This window comes from Anabrus simplex, chromosome 8, assembly GCF_040414725.1.
Source record: "Anabrus simplex isolate iqAnaSimp1 chromosome 8, ASM4041472v1, whole genome shotgun sequence".
Classification (NCBI taxonomy): domain Eukaryota; kingdom Metazoa; phylum Arthropoda; class Insecta; order Orthoptera; family Tettigoniidae; genus Anabrus; species Anabrus simplex.
The window spans coordinates 146,925,206-146,939,812 of NC_090272.1; the positions used below are offsets into that span (position 1 = coordinate 146,925,206).

At 37.0% G+C, this 14,607-nt stretch overlaps 1 protein-coding gene across 6 annotated transcripts in view; it reads right to left on the reverse strand.

The window, feature by feature from the left end:
• Nucleotides 1-785: 785 nt before the first annotated feature.
• The window catches only part of LOC136878904 (uncharacterized), a 318,860-nt gene continuing 305,038 nt past the window's right edge, over nt 786-14,607 (reverse strand). For 5 of the 6 annotated variants that reach the window (XM_068228857.1, XM_068228858.1, XM_067152497.2 and 2 more), the window contains 2 exons: nt 6,531-7,559; nt 786-1,323 (listed from right to left, as the gene is read on the reverse strand). In XM_068228857.1, coding sequence (XP_068084958.1) covers nt 1,142-1,323; nt 6,531-7,559 — 1,211 coding nt within the window. In that variant the 3' untranslated portion in view covers nt 786-1,141. The remainder of the gene's footprint in view (nt 1,324-6,530; nt 7,560-14,607) is intronic. The other variant, XM_068228859.1, reaches the window with a different exon arrangement.

The window sequence follows — 14,607 nt, forward strand, 5'->3', positions numbered from 1 at the left end:
TTTTTCTTTCAAGCAGAGCAGTTATTTTTGTATTACAAGTACTGTTTAAGTTAAAATGACCTACTGTGCAGTGAAGTTTAAAGAAAGAACAATTTTATATTTAATTATTGTCTCATTTCAAGTGGCATCTTAATATCAATATGGCGATGTGCACGTGGATTCAATCTGCAAACTACTTTAGGTTGATGTTTAATTACATGAATTTTATTGAGTTGGGGTGGGAGTCGCAGTATCCCTGCTTACAAAAGAGCACCCTCCAGAATTGTGTTCAGTTAGAGCCACTAGGCTAGCAGAAATAAAAATATTTGTCTCTCAAATACAGGTTATTATTTAAAATTAAAAATTATTTCAAGATCCAGTTACTTTTAGATCCATTTAAATAAAAGTGTATATTATCTACATAGAAATGTTCATACGCTATACATTTTCTTTAGTAAAATTTATTAAAGTAAAGGGTTAGGTATAACAATAACAATAACAATAACAGACATAACAAATGTTTGGAAAAAAATATATTTCATTGAAAAATTAATGAACTTAAATTGGAAATCTCAGGCGTTCATCACACATACATATATACATTCATTGAATTTCATTTACAATTAAAGTGTTAAAAAAACACAGTTCACATAGGTTTCTCTTATGATACAATGTATATTGATTTTCAATAGCCACACTGTTAAATATTACACTTGCCTAACTCTCTGATTTAATCATTCTTTCTTTTTGCAACTGATTGGTTATTGATAGAATAGGGTTCAAATTATAAGCAGTGGCAGGTTTTTAATATGAGTTCTTGATCAGATGCTGGACTAGAACTACTTGGTTACAATTTCTTGCTCAATGAAAAGTATATATAAAAAGAGAGGACCAGTTGCATTGGTTCATGAAGACCACTCATGACCTTTACAGCAAACACTATCAAAGTGAAGAGATGAGAATGTTATTCACAAAATGTAGTAAGTTCTTGAGAAATCTGTGGGACCAAAAGCTATAGCCTAAGGCAATAAAATATTGACATTTGAACTGTTTTATTGGTTTATGTGTGCAAAATAGTTTTGAGTCAGGTACAGTTACAATTTGCTAGTTACTGTTGTTCCAAGAAGTTTATGAGGATCCCACAGTTGGATGATGAAATGATTTAGCCAACTCGAGTGGCTCCAATGAAGGTAACTGGACGGTAATAATCAACACCTTGGCCCCAGCCTCTTGGAGCAGTGTTGTAATTGTTGAGACTGCCATACACCAATGGTTTGTTGGCTGCTGGAGGTGGCTGGGCCACTGGTTCTGGTGCATATGTTGGAGCTGCAGCTGGCAATGTCCCTATGGCAGAACATTAACGGTAAATATACAGTTCTTTTTGTGATGTAGTCCATACAACTTCATAAGATGAGCAACCAACATACCTAGAAATGTGTGTATGCAAAGAGGTGACCTAGTTGCTTTATAAGTGGATTATAATCACAATCTCCTGTTACAAATCAGTGACATAATCATGTTAATTGTTAGCTCAAACATGGTATTAATCTTTAGCATACTTGCAAAATAATTTGTAGTGATGATGGTGATAGCACTAATCTATTGATACATAGATATTTATTGCAATAATTAATTCCAGTGAGCCAAGGGTTCTTACAAATGAATTATATAAAAGTGAAAACCTACAACCTGTTTTCCAGTCAGTGACCGAGTCAGGGATGGAATGAATGAAGACCCCATCTTGCGGCAAGGGTAGGAATTGTGTCGGCTGCCAAGCCCTGTCGCACTCCTCTGGGACAATGATTAATGACTGACAGATGAAATGAAATGATATTGGAGAGTGTTGCTGGAATGAAAGATGACCGGGAAACCAGAGTACCAGGAAGAAAAACCTGTCCCGCCTCTGCTTTGTCGAGCACAAATTATCACATGGAGTGACCGCGATTTGAACCACAGAACCCAGTGGTGAGAGACCAACATGCTGCTGCCTGAGCCACAGAGGCTCACAAATGAATTATACAATCAGTAATATATTCAATAGTGGATCAGAGAACCTCTGTTACGTTTGTCTATGTAGGAAGGTGAAAGTACATATTCACATTTATAAAATCAGATGACTAAACAGTAAAAGTACAGAATAAATAGAGAAGATGTTGGAAATAAAGGAATTTATCTCTTATCATTTTATATTTGTATTAATTACACTAGGATACTTAAGTCATTTAATGTATAAAAATAATTGATAATAATTCTACTACTGGCCGTTCACCCGAAAGGATGTGGGTTCGATTCCCTGTCAGGAAGTTGAAAAATTTAAGAAATGAGATTTCCACCTCCAGAGGTGCACATGGCCCTGAGGTTCACTCAGCCTACACTAAAAATGTGTACTAGGTTAATTCCTGGGAGCAAAGGTGGCCGGGCATAGAACTAACCACTTTACCCTACTAAGTACCGAGGTTATGGATAGTGGCAGCCTTTACCTTCCACCCCTCCCATGGCCTTCATGGCCTGTATGGAGAAAACTTTGCTTTTGCTTTAATTCTACTACTTTTATGTTCTTATAGACAGTATTATAAGAGACATAATATGTTTCTTCCATCTCTTTTTAACATAGACTTATGTTCCTCGTCAACGGGTACACGGAAACAAAATTTTTAAGTTGCTTTTAGTGTTTGGGTCTCAATTGACAGATAAAAGAAGAGGCTAATGAATATTCAATTTTCACTACTTGCAAAAAAAACTGAAAATCTGAAACATAGTTTCTACGAAATAGCGCTTCAAATTAGGGCAAAGTTTGTGCTAAATATGTGACGTCACATCCTTACTCTGTTATAAGATGGCGCTGTGTTGACACACATGCTCAGTTGGAGGTTAGCCGTCATTGTGAATACATCATGGTCAATTGTATAGAATAACAAATTTAATAAGTGAATCTTACTTTTATTCATAATATTACTCCCGAACTATTAAATTGTGCTCTTATTTCTCATATCACAGACCCACACTACACCGAGTTATTACCCACGTTCTACTGAATAAAATTTATTATCCACATAATATTTGTCTTTTATTTCTAATAAGTAAGTCTACAAAACCGTCAAAACCCTGCGGCCATAGCCTACTGCCAATTTTTGTCTCTTCATCCATTCTGTTTTAATAATTTCATAATTTTATAAATGTCAATCAATCAATCAATCAATCAATCAATCAATCAATCAATCAATCAATCAATCAATCAATCAATCAATCAATCAATCAATTGATGATCAATCAATCAATCAATCAATCAATCAATCAATCAATCAATCAACCAATCAATCAATCAATCAATCAATCAATCAATCAACACTGATCTGCATTTAGGGTGGTCGCCCAGGTGGCAGATTGCCTATCAGTTGTTTACCTAGCCTTCTCTTAAAAAATTTCAAAGGTTTGGAAAATTTATCAAACATACCCTTTGGTAAATTATTTCAATCCCTGATGCCTCTTTCTACAAACAAATATTTGCCCCAATTTGTCCTCTTGAATTCCAATCTTCATATTGTAATCTTTCCTACTTTTAGAAATTCCTCCCAAACTTATTTGTCTGATAATATCATTCCATATCATCTCTCCCCTGTCAGCTTGGAACATACTGTTTAGTCGAGTAGCTTGTCTCCTTTCTCCCAGTTGTTAATACAAAAAAAAATGAAGCAAGATAACAAGTATTACCATGCTGTTATCTGTACAAAAATTAGATTGTATAATCTTTCTTTTTTAAAATTGCGATAGCCATGACCTATGTAGGACAGTTCCCTTGTCAATATTAATAAGTTGACACTGAAACGTACAGCTTTCACCCATTGAGATACTGTATATTTATTAGTTTCTTCTGAGTTATAAGATAACCAAATTATATCCTAGTATTATCAATGTCTGGAGAAATAGGACAGCAACTGTGAAATGATGTAAGAGCAAACTTCTCCACACATCTCATGACAGATTGTTGAGGTTGCATTTTAAATTAATGTACAATTTCACTGATGAGGCATAAACCAAACTTACCAACAGAAACATTCACAAACTAACCACCATCATTCCAAAGAGTGCTTCAAAGACAGACACAAACCAAGCAATCCAGAAAGTGATCAAAAGAGTCAATGCACAGCATGCATTAAGTCACTTAAATTTCCTAGGTAAGTAGGAATAAAATTACAATCCATTACATTCAAAGAAAAATTGTAGCTGGATCCATATGTTGAGGATATACTGCTGATGTTAAAATAAATCTAATTAATTCTTGTACTATAAAATATACATTTCGTACCTACGTAGTAATCCTATAATTTGGGGTAGTGGTCTTTTTTGCAATAGCAATATTATGGAAAATGCTTGTAAAGGCTTGCACTTTTCTATTTAAATTTTTTGTGACCTGGAAACCACTTTCTAATGCATTTTGAAAATGCTGTCAAGTGCAACATTTACTCAGCGAGATAAATTTGTACTAAAATGCAATGTGAATGAAAAGTGAGTTGTAGTACCAAGTATGTGAGCACACTTGTGTAGCTTTAATAAATAAATAAATAAATACATTTTTGAAATACTCGTCACATTAATGGCATCCTTGAGCTGGAATCTTTTCTTTCTCTTCAGTTTCCATTTCCAGTTTTTCCCCAGGGTTGGGTTATGAACTATGGATGTCTAGTGTAGACCGTACAGCCAACGTTTCAGCGCCAAGTGATGGGCAGCGGTAAATAACACAACCTCCTAAGGGGACCAACTACTACGGGCAGATGAATTTCTTTGGGTAGGTTGATGGTCCCTCCAGTATAGGAAATAGCATTGGAACCCATCAAGCAGCACTGGTTCCCAGGTTAGCCGCTGCTGTGGGAGGTGTCTGTACTCCATATTAGGAGCAGCCTGATCAATTGCTGGCAGTAATCTAAAATGCTTCTCGTTGTGACCAGCCCATTAAACTAATATAGCCTATGAAACGAAATTTGTTGAATTAATGATGGAGGTCCTTGAGCTTGAATGTTACTCAGAATTTTGTTGATACCCAGGAAGAAGTTGCATGTATTTACAAGTACAGTCCTGCAGATGTTAATTAGTTAATTGCGATTATGCTCCGTTCTCAAGATATTTCATAAGTTAAAAAGCTTTTGTTGAAACATTTGAGTGAAACACTCCCCAAAAGGCTGTGAATTTCTCCTTTTTGAACAGATACTTGATTGCTACGGCAGACTGGAGATCTACCATTTAAAGTATTCCAAAACATAGAGTCATAGACAATATTTAACTGTTGCTAGTTTAACCAGTCGGCCCTGCATTGTAACGGTAGTGTTCCTGCCTCTTACCCGGAAGCCGTGGGTTCATTTCCCGACCAAGTCAGGAATTTTTGGTATAGCCCCAGTATTTGCATGGTGTGAAAATTAGAAACCACAGAAAACCATCTTCAGGGCTGCTGACAGTGGACCTGGATCTGAGGGCTGGTTCGAGGTTCACTCAGCCTACGTGATTATGATTGAGGAACTATCTGATAGTGAGATAGCAGCTCTTGTCTAGAAAGCTAAGAATAACAGCCAAGAGGATTTGTCATGCCAACCACATGACACCTTGTAATCTTCAGGCCTTTGGGCTGAGCAGTGATTGCTTGGTAGGCCATGACCCTTCAGGAGTGTTGCACCATGAGGTTTGGTTTAATTTTGGCAGTTTAACCAACTTAAAAACTTCAAAGTTGTTAAATGCTAATATATTATATTGGGTGGTTAGCAACATTATTATTCCAATTTGTATAACAAAGTTTGAATTGAAGAAAGGGCCTCAGGAGCATTCGTGCTCGTAAGCACTTTTTCATTCACATGACGACAGCAACAAGTTGAGAACACCTGCTGTATTCGGTAGCATATTTTAGATCCCTTTTTTTTTTTTTAACCTTTTGTAAGAAAAATATAGTGAAGTCCATAATTTACATGCAAGTTGAACAATGGAGAATGGAACTTACCTCCAATTAACAAACCAAGCACAATTTTCAAGTAAATATGAAATACTTAAAACCTAGGGAATGAAGTAATCCTTTGAGTTACATTTTCTTCACATAGGTGCACAACCAACCAATAAGCCATGCACTTAATGCTTTAAAAGCTGGTTATTTTGTAGTTATTCACATTTCATAATGGTACAAGATAATGAGTAGGACTAGATATATCAACTCTAATAAGAAAAAATCTTTTATTATGTTTTTTCATAGGTAGGGGATGAGGAAAGCAGGAGTTACATAGCATACCTATTTGTTTCATTTTGAAGTATAAAATTAATTGGAAGGGTATACAAGCTACAGGTTGTTCTTTTAAAAATTGCTATTGTCAGAGAGACAGAATATATATAGTTTCCATTCCAATAATTGAAAGGCACTGCAGTAAAGGCAAAGATAAAAACAAAGCTCGATGACTATGTAAGAATCGAAATTATGAGTGCCTGTGGAATAAGCAAAAAAAGTCACTGCAGAAAAAAAAGGGACTTTCAAAACCATACAAAAAACTCAACAAAACAGAAAAAACTCCAGGTCTTGCCTGATTTCTGCACAAGAGACTGCTGACCCAATCCTGCCGAGGCTGAAGATGGAAGGCGACTGGGGAGTGTCTGGTAGCCTTTATTAATATTTGTCCTCTGTTGTTGAGAAACTGATGATTGGAAACTTGCTTGACTAGATGAGGATTTTTGAATGAACTGTGTGGAACTTTCGCTAGAGAAAGATGATGAAATCTTTTGAATCTGTGTGCCTGTTTGTGTTGATGAGATGACTTCTGTTGCTTGTGGTGTTGGAAACTGTCTAGTCTCAACAACTGCATTAGCTACATAGTAAATATTACTGGATGGTTGTTGAGTAGGTGCCGTTTTTGGTAGTTCCTTTTGTACAGTTTTGTAATTCATAGGAGGCATGTTGCCCTGTTCAAATGATTGAATAAGGGTGCGTATTGACTGGTTTGTCTCATAAGATACACCACTTTCTTCTTGTTGCTGGTGAGCCTTTGTGTACTGTATTACATTTTCCTTTGCTTCTTCCATTTCTTTCTGTGTGTGTTTTAATCCTTGAGGGGCAAAGATGTTGGTGAAGGGTTTCGGAGGTTGTGGTTCAGGTGCAGGAGCTGCATCGAAAGAACTGCTCTTGGTAGCAACAACAGTTTCCTCCACAACCTCTTGTTGAGATGCTTGATAGGAAGGTGGTTTTATAAGTTTTGATTCTGCTTTAGGAATTTGAGTTTTGATAAATGATGGTTCTTTTACCACATCCCTCTGAATTGTCGATTGTTCCTGTTTCTTTATTTCCGAGACTTTTTGAATAACTTCGCTTTGTGTTTTCGTTTCACTCTCAGCCTCACTCGATAAAGTTTGTTTCATGTACTCTTTAGCTTCCTGTTTGTCTACGCTATCTGAGGGGGGCACGGGACTAGTTCCCGGGATGTAAACGGAGAAGGGAGTGGTGGGACGGAACGATGTGCTGTAACTGGTGGAAGTAGCAGAAGCGGTAACTTCCTCAGCTAAGCTGGTGTTAGTGGCCGCAGCAGGAGCACTTGTTGCCAAGTTAAACTCCTTAAAACCTGTGAAATTTGTTACTTATGAAAACATTTATAGTCTGTAGATAATTAGGTAAAGATATTAAAAATATGAGTAGGAATTCAAAATATGCAGATCTAATTTTGATATCAAAAGTGAAACCCTGATTATTCAATGTGAACAGATAAAAAATACAATCAATATTAAATTATGTTGACTTTAGCAAGTACAATATCAAGAGAATATCTCAACTGTTTATTAACTTACAAATATGTCAATAAATCATATTAACATTTCATCTCATATGTATAATATAGGCTATGCCTTATTAAAATCTCAAAGTATAGCTCAAATTATTTTCAATTGTATTTAAGAATAACCAGTGACTATCAACATGGGATAGATAGTAAAAAATGTTAACTGGTAATTAGCATTGAAAAAAATTGACAATTTCTTATCACAAGAAGGAACATGGTGTTATAATCTGGTTGCACAAGGTATAAAAGCACTGCTTAAAATTGCTGTGCTCAGTATCATTTTTTATTGTTTTCTCTTTAACATAAATTAGGCTTGATTAATTTATATAAGTTTTTAGTAGTATTCACAAAAACATGATAACTTACTTCTCATAGTAGTATTATATAAAAGTGAAAGACAGTAAGGAAGGGAATTATTTTTGTTTCTTTTAAAAATAAAGTTATTTGATAACTTAGTAAAGTTCAGACTGCAAGTATCAATCCCTAAACTGAAAAAGATTTTCTGCCCTTACAATCACCAATCTGTGATATTAGAAAGTGTATCATATTATAAATCAGAATTGTTAAGATATCCTACTTTTAGAAATAGTAGCTTTTTATAAGGCTATATGACACACTGCAAGATGATCAGTTTTGTTCCTCAGTAGACAGGGTGGGCAAAGATCTTGTCACTTCATGTAATAATTGTTGGCCTGTTGCAGACCTTTAGTGGTAAATTCTGCAACCATGGAATAAAGTCAGCCTTACAAACCATCTAGTAAAGGTGTGCTTTGCTGATAGAAGGCAGTACAATAGGAACATTAAAATTGGCACACAGACCACCTAAGTAGTATTGTCTGGATAAAAGTACTGCAGCCTGGTAGCCAAGATTATTATTATTATTATTATTATTATTATTATTATTATTATTATTATTATTATTATTATTATTATTATTATTGAGGTGACCACAGTTTGAATTCTGGCCAATACATGTGGGAATTTTTAAACAAAAAATCATGCCCCCGTGTTCTGGATAACACACAAAGCTGGAGGTTCTATGGCTATGATTGCTATATCAGCAATCATGTAGACTACAAGCCTGTTTGCTTATTTTGCTTCTAGAATGATTATTATCATTTTCACTTCCATTTTCAAATTAACTTCATTAACAACACATCTCTGGCTTATAATTGCCAGCCTAATTCAAGAAAACATGTGCTTCAATGAAGAAATATATTTACCTACATTCAATACAAAAAACAAAAGCTAAATACACTGTTAGGATTTATATCAATAATTTTTTACTCTAAGGTGATGACATATTTAATTCATATTCAACAAAAAAAAAAAATTCCTATATATATATATACAGTGTGATTCCGCAACCCCTTCCAATATCATTTGCTGCACCGCAACTAACGTGCACATGGTTATAGGCGTGCTATTCCCCTGCAGGCGTACTGTATGATACTGATGTTCAGTGAGCACATTTTGCACATGGTTCTGAACCCTAGCAAAATGTTAGCAACGTCCTTTTACCATGCAGCTATGTTAATTTGTCGTGCCTCGTGACTGGGTGTAACGAAGAGGGGAATCAATGCAATAAACTAGGTAACAGTGCAGTAATTAATGTCCTAAACACCAAACCGGATGGTGTATGTACTCTGCTCTTGTCGTACTATCAACATGTTCCCAGCAGTGTAGCGTAGCAGATGTGGTTAGGCGATCACCTAGCAATCGATGGAATGTGCCAGCGGCGGTTCAAATCCTGCATCGGTATGATGTTTGAATACATAAACACAGGCCCACATTTGCCACATTCAAACAGTAGAATGATGCTGTTATTCATCTTGTGCTCTGCGCATACTCCACTGGTTAGGGCCTGAATGTACTGTAATCTCTGCTGTCATTTGGCATGTTTTCCACAGAAGAATACGTTGACATGCTCCTCATTTATGGGGAAGCAAGACAAAATGTGTGCGAGGCACTGTGTACCAGGAGCGGTATCCTGACAGGCAACACCCACCCGCTATGACATTCTGCCATGTTGAAAGACGTCTAAGGACAACAGGCATGATTTCCAACCTGCCCCCAGTCTGCGATAGGCCCGTTACATCGGGTGACAGAAGAGGCTGTTCTGGAGACAGCTCGTAATAATCCACACATCAGTACAAGGGTGCTTCCACAACAGGTGAACACCAGCCAGTCGTCCGTCTGGCAAATACTGCATGAACATAAATTTCACCCATACCATCTTGAGCTACATCAAGAGCTCCTTCGGCGGGATTTTGAAGCCTGAATAGAGTTCTGTCGGTGGCTATTAGGCAGGCTGGACAGTGATGCAGCATTTGTATTGCATATCTTGTTCTCGGACGAATCACACTTCCACAATAATGGGAACGTCAGTTGCCACAACATGCACTATTGGAGTCCGGACAATCCTCACTGGGTGTGACAGGCGGCCCATCAAGTACGATGGGGAGTGAATGTTTGGTGTGGAATCTTGGGGGATCGCCTGATTAGACCTTATTTCTTTGAGGGTAATTGGATGGGCCCACTCAACCTGCACTTTCTGCGTCAGGAACTCCCACTGCTGCTGGAGGATGTGTCCTTGCAAGATGGAACTCCACCACATTCAACTTTGCCCGTTCATAACCATCTGAACGAGGAACTGTCAGGGAAATGGATAGGACAAGGAGACCCTGTTTCTTGGCCCACTAGATCACCGGATTTAATGCCGTTAGACTTCTTCTTGTGGGGACATTTGAAGAACATCATTTACACTCAAGCGCCGGAAAACCCCGGCCAGCTCCGGAAACTCATCATGGTTGCCTACCGAGCAATTACACCTGGAATGCTTCAGCACGCAAGACGACCTATTGGACACCAGGACCGAATGTGCATAAACCAAAACGGTCATCACATCGAGCATTTGCTGCGATAAAACATTGTCAGGGCAGTTGTGTTCCTCTTATTTCCGGTCTGTATGTGTCCCACCTGCTAATTAATCGGCCCTTCTCAGGGTCACAAATACATTCATTCACACACAATTTGCATGAAAGCAGGTATTGAACTTACATTGTGTGTGGTACGTATTAAGCAAATATTTCAATAATTTGTAATCTTCGCCCTGGACTTGAACCTCCCACCTGACATGCAAGCCCGCTCCACCAAGCCTTTACCAACTACACTATGGTTCCGTACGCATTCCGGGCAGCTTATAGCAAGTATTAGGTTTACTGCAGTCACAATATCAATTTAGTCTTTCGCTGATGTGTCAGATTCATATGATCTAGAAGGCACACGCATGTCTTCCAGTGTTTAATACGAGTATAACGTTACGGCGTTCATCATGGTGAGGCTGTAAATACCAAGATATCCAGTTGTAATGTCTGAGAATACTGGCAGGGCAGATGTTTTCAGGATGGAATGAATATAGTGGGTTGCATAAAACTACATTGGAAGGGGCAGCTGAATCACGCTGTATAGTACCTATATTGTGCAGTGAACCAGTTTTACTGCAATTCTTTCGATTGTAAAGATTATGAGGAATTATACTGACCACTACAGTTTTTAAACAAGTATACTTCACTGGGGTGTTTTGAATGATTATGCAATGTCTGTCCTTGAGTTACTGTGCCTGTTTAATAAGACATGGTACATTAGCCTTCGAAGATGGCCACTATAAAACAATTGGAAGTGCTTCAACCAGGTAATATATTTACAATTAAAAATCAGTGATTAATGTTATTCTTTATGATTGTTAAATCAAGAAATATTGGATGTCACCATTGAAGAAGATTCTTTCCTTTCAATTTTTCCTCTGTAGTTTGATAGCAGTGTACTTACACCACCAGCTTTATGATTTTGTATGTAAACTAAAGTCAACACTTTGTATGTCTTTGAAAATTTTGGATGCTGTACCTGTTTAACAAAACATGCTATATCAGTATTAAAGAATTCATCATATCCATTAAAATATTATGAAATGTATCCTATTTATGTACAATAATATTAAAGAACATTAATATTTAAGTACATATAGTTGACTGGGGATGAATTCTATATTATAATCATGACTGTACAAAGCTCAAGAAGATGTTAATACAGGGGTATTAATGCACCTTTATTTTACAGAAGATAAAACTTTTTCTTAAGGGCAGGAAAATATTATTATACTAGAGATTATTTACAGTCAAAGCAATACCAGGTGACTTAGAAGTTAGAACTTCAGAACTTTTAGAACTTTAGAAGTTGCTTCAGCAATACAGAGGATACATTAAAAGCAGCATAGATACAATAGCAATGGCTGAGAGTTAAAACATTTTTATTAAAAAAAAAAAAAAAAAAAAACAGGACTGTAAGCCAATCAGCAAAGAGAAAGGAAGAAATAAGAATGGAATGAGAAGGGAAGCATTGTTTATAAAATAAAGTAGGTACTAGTAAGTAGTATATGGATTTAAAATAATAATAAAAATAGTTTAGGATCATTGTCATGTTTCAACTACCAGCTACATTCTTTAAATTTTGTATACTGAATTCAAACATGCAGAACAAATTACAAAATTTTATGGAGCATTTCTATATAAAAACAATCTCCTATTATTAATCTAATAATATTCAGCTTCATGTCTAAATGGTTAGCATGATGGCATTTGGTTTAGAGGGTCCCGCGTTCAATTTCTGGCTGGGTCGGGGATTTTAACCATTATTGGTTAATTCCGATGGCTCAAGGGTTGGGTGTGTGTGTGTGTGCCGTCTTCATCATTAGAATTCATCATGGGTAGGACCCCATTCTCATAAATGCACAGGTCACCAAAACGGTGATCATATGAAATATGGCGTAAACTCGAAAGATCTGCACCAGGCCTCTCGGAGGCCACACACTATAATAAAAACTATCTAATAATGTATCTCTTAATGATACCAATATGTCAGAAAATTAGTTCATCATCATCATCATCATCATCATCATCATTTTCACTTCCCCGTGTCCAGCTCCTGCCAGGTCAGGATGCTGATGGTACTTCTCCATCGGTGTCTCTCTTTCCACCACTCCTCTTCAGTAATTGTATTCCATTCTAGTCTTCTTTTTCTTATACTGTTCTTGACCGAGTTTATCCATCTTGCTCTGGGCATCCCTCTTGCCCCCTTTCCCTCAATCTTAGCCTCCAATACTTGTTTTGGTATCCTTCCCCCCTCCATCCTCATAACATGTCCAAAATATCTCAATTTATTCTTCTCCATCATATCACTCAGTTTTTATACCCCTTTTTCTTTTCTGTCCTCAACATTTCTTACTCTGGCTCTCCTTGTCTTCCCTACCATACTCCACAGGAACTTCAACTCACTGGCCTGAATTTTACTCTCTTCTCTTGCTGTCAATATCCAAAATTAGTTATGATGTTGTATGTTCCTTCTGTAGTTTGCCGAGAAAATTTACACAGATAATGGTTGAATACTTAAAAATTCCTTTAATAATAGCCACTCTTATTATGAATATGTTGGAAATGAAACTCTAATCTCTTCATTTCTAATTCTAACTTTTCTTGTCTTCTCTATGATACCTCTAAGGAATTTCTTCTCAGCTGCCTGAACTCTATTCTCATCTCGTTTTGTTGTTGTCTATGTATCTGCTGCATATAACAATACTGGTACACAATAGGTTGAATACAGTCCTTCTTTGCATTTCCTTGGAACTTCTTGGTTCCACAGTATATCCCTCACACTCTGATGAAAGCCAGTTGCTTGTTGTACTTTCCAATTTCCTCAGTTATCTTCCCATCTTCTGTAATTCTTCTTCCCAAGTATTTGAAACTTTTCACAACTTCTATTGGTTTTCCAGCTATCACCTGATTCCATGCATCAACTTGTTCTTGTACTTTCATTTAATTTGCTCCCCATATCATAATGTCATCTGAAAACAGTAGGGCCTTTGCCATGTTTCTTTCAATTTCCAGTCGTATACACTTGTGGATTTCATCCAAGAATGTGATGGAGAACTTCCTTGGTGAAGTTCCCTTTCTACATCAAACCATTTTGATCCTTCTATCTTGGTCTTACCACTACTAACACTTTATCTATATAAAGCTTTTATCATTTGCACTTATGCTCCATCTACTAGTTTTTTTCTCAATGTATCCCAAACCAATTAATTGTCTTGGTACACTGCCATAGACTTTCACAGTATTTGTAAATGTCATCAACTAATCTTTCCTTAACTCCCATCTTTTCTCCATCATGTGCTTTAGTGTGAAGATCAGGTCAAACATTTATCAGATTTTCTAAAACCATACTGTTCTTCTTATGCTAATGTATACAGTATCAAAACCATGATGAATCTCTAAAGAAGAATCAATAGTGATTCTATAACACTAACACCCAATGGCATATTTATTTAACTTACCAGTAACACGCATCTTGATTATAGACAATTTAAGTACTTTAACATTAAATTTGCTGGACCCGTGGTGTAGGGGTAGTGTGCCTGCCTCTTACCTGGAGGCTCCGGGTTCGATTCCCGGCCAGGTCAGGGATTTTTACCTCAACCTGAGGGCTGGTTCGAGGTCCACTCAGCCTACGTGATTAGAATTGAGGAGCTATCTGACGGTGAGATAGCGGCTCCGGTCTCGGAAGCCAAGAATAACGGTCGAGAGGATTTGTCGTGCTGACCACATGACACCTCGTAATCTGCAGGCCTTCAGGCTGAGCAGCAGTCACTTGATAGGCCAAGGCTCTTCAAGGGCTGTAGCGCCATGGGGTTTGGTTTGGGTAACATTAAATTTTCAAGCCTCCTTTAATAAACAATATCCTAACTGCAACTAGCACTAAGGTGTCATTTGTTTTCTCATTT